At 39.2% G+C, this 21070-nt stretch overlaps 1 protein-coding gene across 4 annotated transcripts in view; it reads left to right on the plus strand.

Annotated features, from left to right (window-relative positions):
• The window catches only part of LOC122533325 (V-type proton ATPase 116 kDa subunit a1), a 30417-nt gene extending 9380 nt beyond the window's left edge, over positions 1 to 21037 (plus strand). For 3 of the 4 annotated variants that reach the window (XM_043662935.1, XM_043662937.1, XM_043662938.1), the window contains exons 4-11: positions 17797 to 17923; positions 18034 to 18210; positions 18304 to 18516; positions 18601 to 19369; positions 19443 to 19690; positions 19792 to 20008; positions 20098 to 20269; positions 20398 to 21037. In XM_043662935.1, the coding sequence (XP_043518870.1) occupies positions 17797 to 17923; positions 18034 to 18210; positions 18304 to 18516; positions 18601 to 19369; positions 19443 to 19690; positions 19792 to 20008; positions 20098 to 20269; positions 20398 to 20500 (2026 nt within the window). In that variant the 3' untranslated portion in view covers positions 20501 to 21037. Of the gene's footprint in view, positions 1 to 16213; positions 16315 to 17796; positions 17924 to 18033; positions 18211 to 18303; positions 18517 to 18600; positions 19370 to 19442; positions 19691 to 19791; positions 20009 to 20097; positions 20270 to 20397 lie in introns of all 4 variants that reach the window. The other variant, XM_043662936.1, reaches the window with a different exon arrangement.
• Positions 21038 to 21070: the final 33 nt, after the last annotated feature.

The following is a 21070-nucleotide window of genomic DNA, read 5'->3' on the forward strand; positions in this document are numbered from 1 at the left end:
TTTTTTCTTTTTTAATCTCGAAGTAAATTGTAAGAAGTTACATGAAATTTACTATTCTAAAGCAGTATTTAAATCAAGTCTTGAATTCGAAATATTACAAAAGGCTTTTATTAGCTGGACAGTGTAACAATAATAATATCTAATAATGCTTTGTGGTTGAATGTTAAGGATGAAAAACGATACGATGAATTTCAATCAGTTGTTAAAAAATTATTTCGACCGAGAGCGCACGAGGGCGTAATTACAGATCACTATAAATTTCGTTCTATATAGGCATGAGGAAACAGTGATTTCAAATAAAGTATTATCACTGATAATCAGTTCATATTTTCCTGTATGACGTGCAATTTAAATCATTTTACATTCATCCTTATCCCTCAATCTACAAAGTGTCTGCACAGTTATGAACGATACTACTGTATATGTGTATTCGCTTATTGTGCACATTATGTGTGCGTACATGGAGTGGGGGTAAACTGGTAAGTGGTAAGCTTGTATTGCATCGTTATGCTTTTTTTCTTTTTTTTTTTTTTTCTTTTTGCATGCTGTATAGTGATTCTTATGATTGTCGGTTACGTGTTCCTCGAAACCTCTGATCTTAACAATCTTTATCTATAACAGGTAACAAAAGCTTTCTGTATCAGACCGAAAGAACAGAAAGAACGCTCTTTGTATTTGTGTTGTTGCATCTGCCTGCATTGTATTTCTGTTCTGAATTTTATATCTGAATTTGTTAAATTTGAAGACCACGGCTAAAACTATTAAAAACTACAGAAAAGATACATACGAGTCGACTCATTTTGATTTCTGCTGATGTTTTTTGACAAACACCAAACAAGGGAAAGAGAAATATGGATTTTGAAGAGAGAGATTCTATTTTTAAAGTGAATGATAATAATCCGGAAATGGTCTACGTGCTGTTGCCTCAGAAGAGTTCAAAAATTAGTCGACCCGTATAAATTTAGGATACACGCGTTATCCCGTCAGACTTAAATAAATTACATTGAAAGTGCAATAGGTTTTTAAAAAACCTTCTAACTATAATTAAACTCTAAATGACACGACTGTAGCTGAAATTATTTTTAAATATGAATCTATTGAATAAGAATTGCTGTGTACATGATACTTTGGTTTTTTTTTCTTCTCTTTTCCTTTTCTCTTTTTTTCTTTTTTTTTTTTTTTTTTTTTACCCGAACGTTTCCACGGACCCGTGACAGTCGGCCGTGCATTTTTATACGCCCCACGGAAAAATACGAGTCTCGCGTTAAGATAAAAATCTCAAAATCTTTTCGAATCGTTTCGAAAGGCGAGGCGTCGGTAAAAAGCAGTACGAAGACCACAGATTGATTTACAGATCGTATCTGTCTACGATATCGTTTATCCCGTTTCATCATTCATCGATCCGAGTATGTTTGTGCGAATATGCCTGCCAAGACGTGGCTGATAAATGCTTGTTAATAATCGTTCGTTTCTTTCACATTCACGTTGGATGTTGCCGGCATTTTTAGCGAGTAATTAAATTATTTATAACTTGAAAAGTAAGCATCGATCGATCGTTCTCGTGCGTCGAAATGTTTTTCCAATGAAACGGAATCGACACTCTATAAACTCCAGGACATTCGGTTTCATTGAAGAAAGCGAGAACAATGCCAGACTCCGTGACAATTTAATTGCTCAGGGACTCGAGCTCGTTGAACACTGCGATCTTGATGTTCTTCATTCCTTTCTACCGTTGTCACTTCTCCATTTATACACTTGCCGACATCTTAAGTAACCATTCAATCTCGGTATTATTCGATGCGCCGGTCGTTTTCGTTATATAATTTTACGTGCAACGAGTAAAATTCAACGTCTGCTCTTTATTTATTTAATTGGCGCATGTTAAATATCGTTCTGTTAGACGAAAATTTAATAGCACTTGATACTTAGCTGCTGCGCAACATCTCAATTATTTACTCAATAATTTTCGCGAGATTTTATTTTATTTCACTATTCGTATCTTTCTGCTTTTATCATTCTAGAGTTATAACAATGACTGTGAATCATAGAGTTGAAGAATTCTTGTAATTGCTCGCCTTTAAATAATTTGCACGTCAGAAAATTATCCAGGTGAAATAGCAATTGCCTTTGTCGCGTTTTGAATGATAAATTAGTGTTTCCAGCAATTTTCACAAACATTTTTCTTCATATAAAAAAAATTCAACGAATATTCTGATTATTTGTAACATCCTTGTCAGAGATTTTCTTAACGTTGAATGTACAACATACATGGTACATATCTTTATATTATTTGGTGTACTATATATAAATAGACATACATAGCACAATCATATAATACAGTATGCATATTAATATATTAACATTAAAATTACGACAATTTACACGCTTTGTAAACTGATAAATTAAATTCTGTGTTCGAGAAGCTCACCGGCGTACGCGACGTATCGTTTATGTTTCACGTCGAGTATATTTATCGTTAGTCGCGGCCCTTCGAATTGTTCGTCCGCCTCTTCAAATTGTTTCGCTTTATTCTTCATTAAGGGGCATTCTTTTTTTCTTTCTTTCTTTTTTCTTTTTATTGGAGAGCGCGGCCACGGGGCGAAATGGGCTCGCTCTCGAAGAACATTACGCTTCCCACGGGATTCATTTCTCTCCAGGTTCTATTCCACTCACTCACGATCAATTCCAGACTTTGCTTCTTACCCTCGTGTAACTTCGAATTGGCCGGATTCGTGCTCGTTATATCCGATGTCGTGAGTGCACTTACACCATCGCCGCCGGGCTTACAATCGTTTCACTCATCCAGTTGATGATTTTGCTTTCGGACCTCTTGCAACTTCCAGCCATCCCGCAGGAATTCTCTGCCGCCTCTTATTACGCTTAGTGGATCCCTATCAATCTAACTTCAAAATGGAATTTCGTGATTGCGCCGCGCGTCTGTGTAACGGCCATTAACATCACCCCTCGGCTCGCCCAGCGAAATAAAATCGACTCGCAAATCGCCCTAATTATTTACACGTCGAATCTGTTCCGCGCGCGCACGCCAAGAATAAACAGCCCTCGTTAAGGCGCTCAACTTGCAAAGACAGATCAATTTCTATTTCGATGAAGCTATCCGCGAGACACTTTACCCCCATCCAAGTTAACATGTAAATCGCTCCATTTACGAATTCGTGCCACTTGCGTTTTGCTCGAATCGCTCATCGCTGCTCTTTTCCATTTATCAGCGACGAATTCGTTATTTGGCAATCTAACTTTGGAAGGTTCGCGAAATGAACGTTTTTAGGTGACAGGTGGATGCAGAGACGATCTAGGAAATAAAGTTTCTCCACGGGTTTAGAGATGGACTTTGCCTGCTTCTTCCGCCAAACCTGGTTGGGAATTAACGAGAAATTTGCAGCAGTGAATCTTTTGCTAGACGATGAAAGGGTAATTAACTGAATGAAAAGAGAAGCCCGACTCGAGATTTCTTCTTTAGTATCTGCTTTCTCAAGTGTTCTTTTTCTTTTTTCTTTCCTTTTTCTAGTATCATGCTGACGCTTCAGATTATTTCGTTTATCGTTTCTTCGATGAAGAACACGTACCGAGTCATCCGGCAATAGGTAGCGATACAATAGTCACGGTATACAACAACGGCAATGCTAAAGAGTAAATTTGCCAAATTTCTCCCCCATGGTTTACCTTCACAGATCGTAGGAATCACGTCCCCGTAATCCGCGCAATTTCGCGTCGCGTAATCAACCTGATGAACAGCACGTGAAACCATAAGCCGGCGAGCGCACGATAAACTACGAGACGACGATCGCGTTAAATCGTCTTACTCGTCGTACCGTTCACCGTTACTCGCGACGATAAATTCCAGCAACTAATCTTCGCTCCTCTTCGCGCGCGAAATCGCGCAGTGCCACCTTATACCACCTACGGAACCTTTCTCTCTTTTTTTTTCTTTTTTTTCTGTTTTTCTTCGAGCGTGTAATTCCTCGTGTGTCGATGGTTGCCGTCAGTTTCTGCTCGCGCGAGGAAGGACCGACGAAAGAGAGAAAGAAAGCAACGCGCAGCAGGCAAAGAAGGGAGAAAAGCGAAAGGAAGCTTTGCGAGCTGCGGAAAAAAGATGGATGGCTGCTGGATGGTCCACTTTATTGCACCGGCGGATATTGTACAGCTTATGGCCACTATGGTGACGGGGAGGGGGAGAAAGCATTTTCCCTGTAAGAACGAATGATCTATCGCGCGCTGCACGTATCCACCGACAACGGTTATGGGGGAGGGGAAGCGAATTTTTGGTCGGTCCGCCAGAGAAACTCCGGACAGAAACTCCAGCGCTCCGGCGAATTACTTGGTGAAAACTTCTTGATCCCTCGTACAAGTTGAAACTTGGATTCCGCTTGATCGATTCGAACCCTGGGCCCCGCAAACTTTTCCGTCAATTTCGCCGCGATTATAATTTTATAATCCGACAGCCGCGCGTAAAACTGTGCCGGAACTTCCGCCGCTTTCGAACCGTCAGTCTGTGAATTTCCATCGATTTCACCGAATTCGTTTTATCTCGTGGAGAAGTGTCGCAGAGGAGAGCGCGGAGGGGGAGGGGAGATTGAGAGGCGAGAAGGACGCGTTTCTTTGGTTTTTTGGTTTTCGGTGTTCTCGTTCGAATTGGACGAGTTTATTCGACGAAGTGAAAAAAGAAAATTGGGTCAAAATTGCTCGATTGATAGATCGGTCACTTGAATTATTAATGACTAATTTTATTACTTAAAATGTGTTGTAGAATATAGTTGTAGTTTTGGCTGCACACGAGCGCAAGCGACGGGGAATTTGGTTGATACGGTGGACAATAAAAAAAATTTGCCATTAATTATTCATGCACGCATAATTAATTTTTGTGCATTCTGTGCGAGCCAATTTTAGACGTGATATGCATTGAGTTCACTTTGTGTAGCAGAAATTCATATTCAGCTGCATCAGCTACCTCGTAGGAAGTCATTGTATAAAAATATCTCTGTAAAAAGATTTAGAATACATAGTCGAAATTAAAAGGTCATCAGAGAAATCAAGTTGCTGCTATTAATAAATGAGAAATTAACGCAAATACCAACGCTAGCATTGCTTCTAATATACAGGGCATTTTCGAAATCGTGATTCTAGATTTTAAAATAAGTTGAAAAAACGACGCATCGTTTCCAAGAGAATCAAGTTTGAAAATTTATCAAATGCATGTGTACCAAGACAACTTCTAACGAAACATATCCGGTCTATTTTCTTAAAAATGGAGAAATTTTATTCTACATTTGTTACATATTTTTGAACGTATGGTACTTATCAATCACTTCTTGCTGTCCAGAATTAGTTCAATTCAAGCACCCAGTCTAGAATTAGTAAATTTTGAAGTCCGATTTTCTCGAGAGTGAAACTTTAAATCATTCTCGAATTTATTCTTATTTTTTCATATGGAATCACCCCCTCGGATGACTCGGAAACACCCTTTATAATTCTCTACGCTATATTATAACACAGTAACAAGTAACTTCGGAAACACGTCGTTTCGGAGTTACTAAGTAACATTGTTCGCGAGACGGTCGCGCGACTTTGCGCGGTTAATTAGTTCCAGTCGCGTCCTCTCCGAATAGAGAAAGAAAAATCGGACGCGTGCCTTCGGAATCGAAAGGCGCCACGGAAGAACGCGAGGAGATCGAACGAATACTGGATCAAACCGAATCCAATAACTCTCACGGGATTACAAACCCGACCCTTGGGAGCCGAGCATTCCTCGAAGATGTGCAAGTTGCGGAGGCGCTACGAACGAACAAGGGAGAGGACGTGGCTGCGCGACGAAGGAAGTGTTAGGATAAGGGAAACTAGTTCGGAAAGGTAGATCGTCGCCCAGGCTGGGATATTTCGTTGTGACCGACCACACGTATATCGCGGCTTGCATTCGTATCAGCTACACCGGGTGAACCGGCAATACCTGGCTTGCGGAGAGCCAGTAGTTGCGAGTGAACTGGCTACGTGCGATATATTCTTCGACAATTTTGCAAGAACATTTCGCGGGGGAGGAAGGAATGTAAATGGATCTACAGGAAACGAGAAATTTCGACAATTCGAGAATATTGAACGGGGGGAGGGAAAGATAGCGAGTAGTACGAAATTATATTAGAAAATGACGTGTTACATTAGATTGTTTCACGTGAAATCGGTCGGCTTGGCAAATGCGTAGCATTATACAGAATTTAAATTTGTCAATCGTAGATTTCATCCATTCACTATCGAGCAATTCAACGTTATTTTACATTAACGTGAATTATTATTTATTCATCTTTTTGGAATACAGCGGCCATTTATCTTTTTCAACATGTTTCAATTTGCTTTCAGTTTTGTAATTATTATTGATTGTAAAAATTCTACGTCAGTTTGTAATCGTTATTGATTATAAACAATCCACGGAATTTTGTTTCTTCGCCGGCAACGAGAGGGTTGAAGTTCAAAGTTAATGAAACCGTAACGGATTGGAGATTGCATTTTTGAAGAGAACTCTAAACCTCGATTAAATAATCGTTTCTATACGATTCCGCTCGAATCGATGAGGAACGACCGACGATTCGCGTAAACTGTTTTTCGCGTCGTTTGCTCGTCACGGTAACGCAATTTACGTATGAATTTTAAATAACGAAACATCCGTTAGACGAGAGAGTCGTTTGCAGAGCACGTTGCAGGGAACGTGGTACGTGACAGGGTAGACGAACGAAGATCCTGGCGCGTTTTTACAAATGCAAAAAGATCGAACGATAAAGTGCTTTTGACGCGAGAATCAAAGGGCGAAACCGCAACGGTTCGATTAAAAAAGAATAACCCCCGGCCGGTGATGGTCACGATACACCTCGGAGCACGGCAACAAATGCAGAAACAAAAAACAAACGAAGAAAGAGGTGATCGGCAAACAGAGCCACCAAACCAAACCGCACGAACCATCGTCGAAACGATGAAACAAAATATTTGTGTGGTTTCAACGATTTTCGCGACGCGCTTCACCAGCTCCCTGCAAAATTGAATTTCTCTAGGAAGATTCGTTTACCACCCGTTGCATAACATAACCGTACACACACGTGAATCGGCTGCTGTGTCGTGTCGTGTCGTGTTTGCGCGTGTGTGCAGGCTGTGTATATATGTACATCGCGATCGGTCGAAGGAATCAGAGATTGGTAGATAGTCGTTTCGACTAACGATACATTGCACGTAACTTGGGAGTCGTTTCTGGAGTTTTGACAGATCGTCGAAGCCGCCTTCTGTTTCCATTTTCGTATTTCTTCGTTTCGTTCGATCGACTGAGCTTCTTCTCGCTTTTAGCAAAGTTTTGAAACACGAATCGTGCGGAGACTGCCGGGATGGAGTAATTGCTATTATATTTTACAGATAGGTTTTCATGGAAATTTAATATTACCGATGATTTGCACAGATGAAATAAAATATAGTTTCTACAATGTAGATACGAAGTTGCAATATACAGTTTCTGTTTCCTTAACTGAGCTCGTAAAAATCTACGCATCCGCAATCTATTTAAAATGATTATATTTGATAACAATCTGGTAACGGTATTGCGACTGATATCAAGAACAGTTGCTTACTTGAAGACAGACAATAATCATACAGCTATCTAAAGATGACGAGTTGAATAAACTATCTCACAGTATTTTTAATGACACATTTGAATGAATGATTGTGTGAGAACTCTTTAGAAATTTTATTTTATTTCATTTTTTAAGAATTTCACAACGATCTGGCTACGCGAGTACAAAATGCACCGCGCAGGTTTTTCAAAAGCTGGAATTGAATTCGAGTTCGTCCGAGCGCCGATGGAAAGCCGGCGAGTTAATTCCATCGCTACACGGCCTCCTTCTGCCAATAAAACGTAGAAACATTCCCGATCTAAATCGATCGAAAATTACGAAAGGTATCGGTCAAGCCTCTCACACTATCGGCTTGCTCTTCCAACCGAGGCAACAATGCTGCCGCACTAAATCCTCTGACCGCGCGCACTGCCAGAAACTTTTCCACGTACTAGCTCGAGTAGTTCTCCGAGGTTTATCGGCGTCGGAGGCAGTTCCCGGCAATCATATTCTTTTTTCTTCTTGCCTAGTATTTCTCCCTTTCCAGATTCTATCCCTCTTTCGCAGAGCTAATAAAATTCAAGGGTCACGCAAATCGAGCGTAACCGGGCAACCTACTCTTTCAAGAGCGATCGAACTTCTCCTGAAGGCCGATATTGTCGTCGCGACGCCACAGCACGGCGGCATTCTGATAGCGATCAATAGTGTCAAGAAAAACTGCGGTTTATCGTTAATTCCCTTGTAAATTTCACGATTGTAAAATTTGTTGGACGCGGGAAGGTTCTAAACGACAAAAGTTGGTTGACAGAAGAATATTTAAAACCGAAATATTTCAGATTAACGTGTACGTAGTGTTGTTGGACGCAAGAGACACGTAAAATTTAATGGTGGGACATTTTTTGTATGAAGCAAAGATCTTGCAATGTTATTTATTTGGGTTGTATGTATAATAGAAGATTCAATCGCCAAGAGATTCATTTAATCGCATGTTGATTAAAATTTTCGTTCTAAGAAACAGAATTTAGATAAATGAAGTTTTGCTGTAATTCTAGTAGAGTATACATTTCGACGAGTAGTATACATTTCTACTCCATATATTACGAATAATGAATTTGCTACTCTCGTAAGAAATCAGTGATAAAATTCGGAACTAATTATGAAGCGTAGATTGATGACAAATGAGCGTTCTAAGTAGATATAGTCACACAATAATTTGAGTAATAATAAATCATCTATCCACGTGAAAAGTCAAAATTCGAATCAATTGACAACAGAGTTCTCTAATTGTAAGTAGAAAAAAGTGGATACGGTCAGACAATAACTCCGTATATTACCGATATATTACCAAGAAATTTTCAATTAATATATTACCAATACATCATTAGGAAATTTCAGAAATTTTCTCACGAAAGGTCAGCGATAAAAATTGGATTGATTACAAACTATAAATTACTCGCACAAATAATAGCAACATTCTCTAATTGAAAGTAGAAAAGTAGAAAATTGCGGATATGGTCGGTCCAATTCCATATATGAAACGGAATTTGCCATCCTTACGAAAAGTCAGAAATGATAAAAATCGGATTGATTATAAACTGCTCACAAACAACGACAGCGTTCTCTAATTGCAAGTAGAAATGGGCGGACGTGGCGAGGCAAAAAAACTCGAGACGAATCAACAGGACAGAGGAATAATATACGATTATACTTACTGACTAAGGTGAGGAAGGGTATGTTGTGCTGTTGAAAATGGGGCGTGCTGCAAGCTTCTTCCGGCCTTGAAACGGCGCTTCCGGTTTGCACTTCTATCACGTGACCGTCCCTTCGGTAGAATGTCATGCACATGAAACCGCTCCGACTGAAAACAGAAAGAATGCTCGGATAAAAACCGCGCGTTCCTTTGCCCTGTAAAAGACTGGTAAAACGTTCCGCCATGCGAACAATAACAGGGCTGTTTACTTTGACAATGGTACCGCGATTGTAGCGAGCGTCCGGCTCAACCCGTTTCTCAAAACACTGTATTATCGACAGAGTCTTTGCTCTTTTTTCCCCTTTCGCCAGACCGCTCCTGCATTTCGAGGCTCTCGAAACTTTTCCTCGTTTCATCGTTCCCAGTACCCAGTTTGTTTTTTCTTCGAATGCAAAAAGGACGAAAATCTTTTCCTACTTCTTTTAAACCGTTCGTGGCACACAAACAACGGAAACTGAACTTTGGATTTCTATGCAAATTTGAATTTCTATGCAAAGTTGAATTTAAAGAATAGAATTTTTTTTTTTGGTAGAAAATTGCAGTGGCGACCAGAGGGAAGTTTAAAATTGATATTTGCCTGTGTGAAAATTAATTTTAATACTTTTACTAGACTCTTTCCTTTTACCCATATTGGCAACAGTTTCGTTTCCATTAACTTTCATTGAATGCCATTTGATTTGAAAAGTTATTATGGATCACCCCGTTGCGTTTACCCTTTGAAACTTTCTTTTATCCGATAAGAATCAACAATCTCGGCACACGGGGATGACAAAATTTTGTTTATGCTCACCAGCCAACGGTGAAGTGCGCGACCAGCATGGTCATCGTCATCGCTTGAGCGGCGCTGGATTGCTTGATGCTGTTGCACAGAATCTTCACGTCTTGGTCCTCCTGACCCGGAACGTATTGTCCGTCCAGGGGGCCGTTTTCGAATCTCGAGGAACTGTTGTTCGATCTGGTTACGTGCAGGGAAGCGTTCCGTGGGTGGAACGTGTAAGATCTGGTGAGGTCGAGGGTGTGCCAGGTCAATCCGCCGCTGGAATGGCCGGTTAACCAATTGGGAAATCGGCACTGGCCGGGTGGCGAGACTGAAAGCGCGCGGAAAACCAATTTATTTAATGCTGATTGGACTTTCTGGCTCGAGTTCCCCCTCCCGCTTTTCCGAACTGAACGCCGAACGGCGTTAAACAGAACAGCTTCTTTGCTTTTAAAACGTATTTAGAATACGGACTTTTGTGATTTCTGATTGTCCCTTTGCTCGTTCGTTCGTTCGTTCGTTCGTTCGTTCACCTCTCGTTTTTATCCGGCTTCGCTCGAACGGTTCGTTTGTCGCCGGCTGGGCTATGGAGTATTCGAGAGGGCGGACGCCGGCGTTCGAGGGTAATCGACTCGACCTTCGAATCGTTGCTTTAATTCTATTTGATCGTCTCGCGCCGGCAGATGAAATTCAAGGGAGCCGTAAGAACCGGTATTATCGCGATAATATTCAATCGGCGAGACGCGTTCCGTATTCTTTAATCGGACGCTCCCTTGTACCGATCTAGGCATTTGCAACCTCGTGTCCCTCGATCGACACGAGGATCGTTGATGGGTTCAATCGAGATCGGGAAACGGGTCAACGAGAGGAGAGAAAGGAAGAAGATCAGGGACAGAAGATAAAAGAAAGATGTCCGAAAATTTCGTAGTCAGCCCGCACTGACCCATAAAGTGCTTGACGTTACGAAACGATAGCCGATAAAACGTCGACGTAGGTGTTCGATAACAGAATCGAAACAGAATCGTTCGAGTATCTCGCAAGTCCACCAGAGCTACCCCTTCTTGTTCTCTTTCTACTCGCGTTTCCTCTCTCTCTCTCTCTTTCTCTTTCTCTTTAGAAGTTCTCCAACGTGTTCCACTTTACAGCTCGGGAGTGTAAAATCCGGGCGTGAGAAGGAGCCACTTCGATGGTGTTGGGTCGAGGGGAAAGGGTTGACGAAGGAAAATGGATAACAAAGAGCGAGCAGGTACGAGCATCGGGCAAAAGGAACAAGAGGAACGCGGGCTATAGGCTGATAGATAGAATAAAAAAAAAAAAAAAAAAAAGGAAAGAGCGAGCAGAGGAGGCGAGTGGCAGGGACGAAGCGAGGTGAGAAGAGACAAAGAGAGAACGTCACGAAGAGCGGAGAACGGGACACGAGGAACGTTGAAAAAAGGAGAATAACAACCGGGGTTCTAACGACGGAAGGATGAAAGATACGATATGAAAAAAGATGGAAAAATACGACGACTTTCCGAAGGAAAAAAGAAAAAGAGACACCGCGGAGGAAGCTCAAAGGAGAAAAAGCGAAGAAATAGCGCGATGAAGGAAAGGAGGAGAGGGGGTGACGTTCACGAATGGAAGATTGACAGAGTGTACGTTCGGCCAGTTTTATGGCACGTAAAAGCATTGTTGCACAGCCTGGAGAAGAATGGAAATAATTCAGCTGGTTCCTCGATAAGTCCACGATCGCGGACGAGCGAGATACAAATTTCGTGATCGTAAAAATCGAATGGCATCTCCCTCGTTTCACTTGCTGTCCTTTATCTTTTCGTTGTATCGAACAACGCGCCACTTTTCCTCTCCTTCGTTTTTCATTCATCTATGCGTTCGTTTCTCTCTCTCTCTCTCTCTTTCTCTCTTCGATTTCGCACGTACCTTTTTCACCGTGACGTCCTTCCCTCTCTCAGGTGCCTGATCGACCCTTCTCGTTATTTTTCCCGTTACCCCGCCGCGTATTGCCAATCTGCATTTTAACGATACCGATAAAAATCTGACGGAAAGTTGAATTCATAACTCGCTAGTATCGGGCCGGGTACTGCAAACGATTCAAACACGAACGTTGAAAGAGATCTCTTTCGCCGGACGTCGCGATTGATTTCTAATATTTACGTTCTCGTTCTCGTACTCCGTGGAAGTTTGCAGTAATGAAGCGGAACTAAATAACTAACGTCAGTCGCTCTCAACTGATTTTTTTGACGATGATTGGAATCGTTAATTGCACACAGGAAGATCTTCGAAACCTCTCGGTTTCGTAGATTAACCCAAGTGGGAGGAGAATTATTTCTCTAGTTTTAAACCATTTAATCGTATATTATCGTTACTTAAATGGAATTAAGACGGAATTCGAACCACCGTAGATTAAATATTATAAATATTTATATATATACGATTTATAATATTTAATATAAATATAAATATAAACATTTATAATGTTTAATCTACGGTGGTTCTTAATTTCATTTAAGTTAGAACAGAATAGAGAACCAGAGAGAATAGCACGCGGTTGTCGAACGCGATCGGACGATTTTATTTGTCCAGTCGACGCTCCAGTCCAAATATTATCGGACGTAGCTTGGCCGCCGGAAATTTCCTAGCACGTTCGTTCGATTAACGAGCCCGGGTCCTGGCGGACGTAATTGCCTATTCGAGAAGGGTCTCACGGCACAGGGAGCACGGAACACGGGTTCTTCTCCCGCGCGTTTCAAGACGTCTCTCCCTGTCTCAGGGCTGGATCCACGGCCTCGGCCGAGTTCCCTTTCGCCGGTTAAACCGCACGTTTCCGAGCAGTTATGAAAACGCAGTCGAGTAATTTTCCCGGGATATTGACTCTGCGGTGGAAGAGTCCAGGCTAATTGAACAAACTTTCGAGCCGGCCTGTGGGTGCAGTTAAAGGTTCAACGGCGCGGATAGAAAAGAGAGAGAGAGAGAGAGAGAGAGAGAGAGAGAAGCTGAAATAAGAAGAGAAACAGGTCGAGACCGGGGGAAAGAAACGGGAGAAGAGGGAGAGAATGGCCGCGAGGAAAAGCAAGCTGAAGAAAGAGAGGAAAAGATTTAATGTTAATCCATTTTCCGGGCTGGTTCTCGGCGTTGTTCTCTTCTTATTTCGTCGGCACCGTGCGTCGTTTCTACAAGAAGGATCGAGATATTAACGACCAGAGCTGGTGCTTACAACCACGCAGCTAGACGCGAACAATCACGCTTGCCTCGACCACTGCTGCTCACTCTCTCTCTCTCTCTTTCTCTACTTTCTCGACCGAAGACGACGGTTTTATCCGCGTGTCGGGCGACTTTCCCTCGTGTTTAAAGCGATTCGGCAAAGAAAGTGGCGCGGGGCGCCGCTTAAAACGGGAGATCCTGCAAATCTACTCGAGCGAAATCCGTTAACGAAGTTTGCCGTGAAACTGTACGCGGCAGGATACGGGCTGGCAAACTCCCTCGAGGAAGAACGCGTGGAAACGCCGACGAAACGTTGAAAGGGAGAAGAAGAAAGAAAGGAGGAGGCTCGCGCACGGCCGGGGAAAAGAAGGAAGCACCGTGCAACCGGGAGAAGTGGAGTAGCGTGTAAATATTCGCGCTACGAACTCGCCATTTTGTCACCTCCCGTTAATGACACTGCGAGAACACTGAATTTTTCAGGCCGTGATTCCGTTGATAATACACGACTCATTTCTCCTTTTCTCCCGAGCTTTCTCGAGTATCGCGCTGTACCTAATGTTTAACCTAATTGTTGAACTTTGGATAATTGTAAACTGGACAATTGTGTGTATACTTTTCCCTGAAAGTGTGATTTACGCACGTGATCTACGACGAGCGCTTCCCTCCTTTATGTCAGATTACTGCGTACAGATTTAAAGATTGACTATGACTACTTAAATCATAGTGACAGAAGGAAGATCGAACTTTGTCAGACACAGCGCGAGCGAAGATTGAACGCGTCGAAATGAACTCGAGATTTTTGAAATTTCGTTCCGACGAAAGTAAAAAAAGATTCTTGGACGTCCATGGATTTCTATTAGGGCATATAAACACGAGAAATGATCAACAACGACGAGCTGAAGAGTTCAATTCGCAGCCGTCAAGTTGTATGAAATCTGGCGAGTCGAGAGTCGAATGCTGTTACATACTGTTTCATCTGTATTAACATTAAGGAACATTGAACATCGTATCTGCAACAATTTGACAAATATGTCGGAGAAAACTACAGTTAAATTCATTCAGAGACAGTCTTCGAAAATCAATGGTATTCAGAGAACCTTTCACGTACCTTTCATGAGCGTCATGGTTCGAGATCCTTCCATAGGGCTGAACAGCCCGTTGCAAGTAGCATCGCCGCTCTGTGCCACCCGGTATATCTCGGCCGCACCCTCGGGCACCGGCCCGCTCTGTATACCGACATCGTGATCCATGGCTCCTATGCCCATGGCAGCTCTGTGCAGATTACTCTGCACTGTCTGGCCGGCCTTCTCGTAGACGAAGCATCGGTATCGATCTTCGTTACTGGACGCGTGTCCGTGATGTAAACGGCCGACCAGGTAACGGCTGCTGCCCTCCTTCCAGGTGGCCAGGCATTCCAGCTCCTCCACTGGTACAGAAAGGTCGGAATAAACGCAATTCCAATCGCAAAACACCAAACGATGATCGACGAACGAACGCAGAGACCCGAGATTTGGTCGCGTGGCGAGTCTCTCTCGTTTCGCGCGTCGCTCAGCAATTCTGCCCTTTGTATGACGCGCGGCGCAAATTGAACTGCAGTTACATTTATTGGAAAATTCGTTTGACACGATTTTGTAAGCATCCTTTTTTCCCGTTTTTCTCCTTTTTTTTTCTTTTTTTCTTTTTTCTTTTTTTTTTTTTTTTTTTTTTTTTTTGGTTGTTTTTTCTCCCTTTTTTCTTTTCTCTTTTTTCATATATTCGTCCTACGACCTGGTTAATTCAATATTGAACCAACTTTGCGAAGCTAAATCAACCGTATAGAACATTATACGTATATTTCGTATAATATTTTTAACAGAATATCATTCCAAAGTAACAATTACTGATTTTTATGGAAGTTAGATGTAGAATGGTTTTTCGATAAAAATTATACTCACAATTCATTATGACATTATAATCTCTTCTTAAACCTGCAGTATAATCTTCATTGGAAGACCATCACAAAAACTTTCATCAAAATCAGTGATTACAGCTTGGAATTGTAACTTGTTGATCCCTGAATAATTAATTAATTAAAATATTATTTTTTTAATATTATACAAATTTTAAAAATAATGAATTATAGATCATGGATCATCGTGGCTGCATCCCGTAATTATCTCGTGATATACTAATTAATTCGAGTTATTGTTAGTTCTGAAGCACTAAATGTACATACTGATACATACAAACAACGAAATAATATTTATTATCAAATGATATGTATCACGTTATTGTCTATCGTCTATTATGCTGTTGTCTAGTCCATTCACGTGCACTGTTGTCTGAAATATTTGCTTTCCCCTATTTATTTAAAGTCTCTGTCATCGCAAGTCTCGCGATTTGATACGAGTGCGTTGAATTAACGAGGTCATTCTGTATTGATGGCAAATTAATAATTGATATTTAGCATAATCGAACATTAACAGCTTCAATATACAATGTAACACTGTATAGTAATTCCATATTTAGTTGAAAAGAAAAGAAATATGACCGATTTAAGATATCTTTGCGATCTTGAAAATACATACTTACTCTTACGCGGAGAAGAAACCACTACGTATTTCGCAATTTACTGGTGTCCACTAATATAAGATCAGCCAAAAAAAAAAAAAAAAAAAATTGAGAGGTCGTTACACTCTTCGACAGTTACTTTACTCCGTTTATTAAAAAAAAAAAAAAAAAAGATACCTTTACTTTCGACAATTTAGAACCAGTAAACTCCTTGAAATACGAATCGTTAGAGATATCTTCAGTCAAATTCCTGCGTGTGTAAAATACGTATGGAACTTACGCAACAACAATATGGCGTTGGAGCATTATAGTGATGTCTAGTGTGCTAATGTGGTTGTGTCTTGTCTGTTGTGTCGTCAGCAAGAGCACGCAGGCTTGAATCCTACCGAGTCCATGACACGTGCATTGATTAGTGATGATAATATCGCCCGCCAGACTGCCCTTGGTCCTGTCCAACTGGGGTACGTACTCCATCACTAGTAAATCCTTCCCGTATCTAAATTTGGTCATAATGCGTAAAAGTGATGATTATGCTCAGACTTCCAGTTTCTGAAAGAATTGTAAGATTTGTTAAGCGACAATTTTATAAGCTTTTGACAATACCTATATTCTATGATAATTTCATTCTCTTTTCATCGAACATTCACTTACAGGTGTACCATGCGTGTGTTATGTGTTTTTTAGCCTTCACGATTGTTTCAACAGATCGAATAATCTTTTTTTTAAATTCGAGAATGAGAAATTACATGCTATCTACGAGTTCAAAAAAAAAAGAAAATTCATCACAGAGCTTGATACATGAGACTTCACTGTTTTTTTCTTTCATACGATACACATTACTTAAAAAAAAAAAAAAATAGCTTTTGCATGCGAGATATTTTACGTTGTATTGTGCTCTATTTTCTACTCAAGATGAAGTAACTTTCTTTACTGTGATAAATTTTCATCCAATTTTTTTTTTTTTTTTTTCGTGTAAATGTACTTCCATAATCTGGTTAAACAATTCTATCAATTTCAATTAGATGCATGTTGTTTTATGTTGACGATATACACACACACACACACACACACCTAATCATATTAAAATTTAATACGCAAATCTGAAGCTAATTCAATACGAATAAATTATGCTTGTTAAAAATCACAGCTACACATATATTCTTTTTTTTTTTTCCTTTTTTTTTTCAAATATCATTTGTGATTTTCACTTGTCATTTGGGCACACCAAATTTCTTTATCTTCAAATCTTAAACACACACAACACTAGATCATGAAGATCACGAATCACTCGTTTAGAACATTTTCATTGAACATATGCTACTATTGTTGTTGCTGTCATTTTTATTACGATCGTTATTCCCATCATTATCCTTCCATCATAATGACATCATTATTATCGCTATCATCGTCATTTTTATTCTCATTAACACAATATACAATGCGTTTGTTGAATCTTATTGTACACGAACGTTATAATATTTATATTTATATATATCACAATCGAGCAACGTTTATAATTGGAAAGAACCATGGCTGCAAAAATCATCATTCTTCGACGATAATAAAGTTAAGTGAATATAAGGAAAGAATGAAGAATCTATCTCTAATAAAAAAAAAAAAAATAAAATAAAATAAAAACGTAAAGATATAAACGATACAGGTTGAAAGTATATATAAAATGTAGCATTAACCTTGAAAACTCCTATAATTTCCGCAACGTATGGCGGCATACGATATATACATATACGAACGATTTTCGACATAGATCGTTGATAGTACGTTGTAATTACCGCGTTGAATCTAAAGTGATTTAAGTGAAATATTTATACGTACGCCCAAACATACGTGTATATGTATAATTAATGGTGTCATGTCTTTATTTTCATTTAATTGCGATTTCCTCGGTGGTCACATCTGTCTTACTAAAATTATTCCTTAAATAGTTTCGTCGCAGGAGTTATTCTACGAGAACGTATTCCAGCCTTTGAACGTATGCTTTGGCGAGCATGCCGTGGTAATGTATTTCTTCGTCAAGCAGAGATCGAATCTCCTCTGGAAGATCCTTCAACGGTAATTTTCAACAAGCTCTTACGAAATCGATCATCTCTCTCTCTCTCCATTTCTTTGAACGTGCGAGAAAATGTGTGATAAAAAATATATAATTAGTTTTTTTTTTTTAGGGGGATCAAGTCTTTAAGTCTGTGTTCATCATATTCTTCCAAGGTGATCAATTGAAAACTCGAGTTAAAAAGATCTGCGAGGGATTTAGAGCCACTTTGTACCCTTGCCCCGAAGCACCAGCTGATCGTCGCGAGATGGCTATGGGAGTTATGACTCGAATTGAAGATTTAAACACAGTCAGTTGCTCTCTCCTTTTACGAGAAAAACTTCCTTCTTTCTTTGTTTTAGGATAAAACGTAATTCAATTTATTTACCGTAATCTGGCACAGGTCCTTGGACAAACGCAGGATCATCGACATCGTGTTCTAGTAGCCGCTGCAAAGAATATCAAGAATTGGTTTGTGAAAGTTCGCAAAATCAAGGCAATTTATCATACCTTAAATCTATTTAATTTGGATGTTACGCAAAAGTGTTTAATCGCTGAATGTTGGGTTCCCGTATTAGACATTGAAACAATTCAACTGGCATTGCGTCGTGGAACTGTAATTATTTCTACATCTGTTGAATATCACTATCTGGTCACGTTTAATTGAACATTTCATAGTAACGAACATTTCATATTTTAGGAACGCAGTGGAAGCTCTGTGCCACCGATTTTGAATCGTATGGCAACGTTTGAAGATCCGCCTACGTACAATCGTACCAATAAGTTCACCAAAGGTTTTCAAGCTCTGATAGATGCATACGGCGTTGCTTCTTACAGAGAAATGAATCCATCTCCTTATACTATCATAACGTTCCCATTCTTATTTGCTGTTATGTTTGGTGATACTGGCCACGGCTTACTTATGTTCCTCTTTGGTGGGTGGATGGTATTAAAAGAAAAACCATTGGCTGCAAAGAAATCTGACAATGAAATTTGGAATATCTTCTTTGGTGGTCGGTATATTATTTTTCTGATGGGCTTATTTTCAATGTATACCGGACTTATATACAACGATATATTTTCCAAATCGTTGAACGTCTTTGGATCATATTGGAGAATCAGTTACAATTTCTCAACGATAAACACGAACAAAGACTTGCAATTAGATCCTAGTGATAAAGACATGTATCTACAGATTCCATATCCACTAGGAATGGATCCTGTGTGGCAATTAGCTGAGAACAAAATCATTTTCTTGAACTCGTATAAAATGAAAATATCTATCATTTTTGGGGTCATACACATGTTATTTGGTGTAATAATTGGACTATGGAATCATATGTATTTCAGAAGGAGACCGAACATAATTTATGAATTTATTCCTCAAATTATTTTCCTTGTGTTTCTTTTCCTGTATTTGGTTCTACTTATGTTCATTAAATGGATTAAATATGGCCCTGATAGCGATGGTAAGTATATAATATATTTATTTTAAAAATGTATTATAATATGCTATACTATGATACTTATTATTATTTTTAGGCACAGACCCAGCCCATGGACCTTTCTGCGCACCATCAGTATTAATTACATTTATTAATATGGTATTATTCAAATCTGAAACTGAGTCGAAAGAGCCAGTAGTCGAAAAAGTATGTAGTCCCTGGATGTATGCTGGACAAAATGGATTCCAATCGCTTCTTGTTGTCATAGCCGTCCTTTGCATTCCATGGATGTTATTTGGAAAACCTGTTTCAATGATGTACAATAGAAAGAAGCAACATTATCAGGTTAAATTTCGAATTCATTATTAAATGTTTTAAATTCTTTTTTTCTAATTCTTATGAATAAACGTCTAAATTTTTTATCTTTCTTTTTTACATATCATTAGTTAAACAACCATGGTACAGAAAATGGAGATGTAGAAGGTGGTGTTGATGCTATACAACCAGCAAGTGGAATTCCTCAAGGAGGTCACAAAGAAGAAGAGGAGGATATGAGTGAAGTATTTATTCATCAAGGCATTCATACTATTGAGTATGTTCTTGGTAGTGTTTCTCACACTGCGTCTTATCTTCGTTTATGGGCTTTATCTCTTGCTCATGCACGTAAGTTTAAAATTATAGACATGTATGTTTTACAATTTATAACACATATTACGTTTTATTAAACATCTATTGTTAATGATTGTATGTAGAATTATCGGAAGTATTGTGGAACATGGTAATGAGAAGTGGGTTAACTCAAGAAGGTTGGGCGGGAGGTATTATTCTGTGGGCTGTGTTTGCATTCTGGGCCACTCTAACTGTTGGTATTCTAGTCCTTATGGAAGGTTTATCCGCTTTCTTACATACACTCCGACTTCATTGGTACGTTGAAACAATTGTTACATTCAAGGACTCTCTTGTATAATATTTTATATCTGTAAATAATGTAGAATGCAAACTATCTTTTTCAATAGACTGTATAGTTTTCTAAGTTTATTGTTTTTTGACAGGGTCGAATTTCAAAGCAAATTTTATGCTGGACTTGGATATGGTTTCCAACCATTTTCATTTGAAATTATTTTGGATGCGGCACAATCCACTACAGAAGATTAAAGTATATTGTTGTATAATACAAATTTTACTTATTGCATATATTATCAGTGAATTTCTTGCTTTCCATAAATATAGGAAATATAAAAGTCGTCGCAAATACAAATAAAGTTTCTCTAAAATCTATGAAATTATGATAAATTAATATTTTTAAATGAAGTCTTGTTCTTGTTTATGCAATAGAAATAACTATATCTTCAAAAGTAAAAACGTTTCAAAATTTATTTAAAATATTATTTCTACAATACGCAGTAATAATCAAGTTTACATTTAATTATATTTCTTCATCATACAATTAAATATTGTTTAAAATATTATTTGAAATTATTTAAAAAAACTTTCATTAGACGACACTTGCAGAATTCACAAGAATATAAAATGTGTAAGTTATAATTTGATCTGAAGTAGGAAAAATAACTATACAATTATATCCATGTCGTGTATTTAACTATTATTATAATTACACACATATATGTTATAAACTGTTACATTATTTTACCATTGCATTCCTATCTGTTACATAATAAAATATGAACAATATAAAAGTTTTATCTGTTATTTATTGAAGTAAGA

Source organism: Frieseomelitta varia, unplaced genomic scaffold (genome assembly GCF_011392965.1).
Source record: "Frieseomelitta varia isolate USP_RPSP 00005682 unplaced genomic scaffold, Fvar_1.2 scaffold_52, whole genome shotgun sequence".
Classification (NCBI taxonomy): Eukaryota; Metazoa; Arthropoda; class Insecta; order Hymenoptera; family Apidae; genus Frieseomelitta; species Frieseomelitta varia.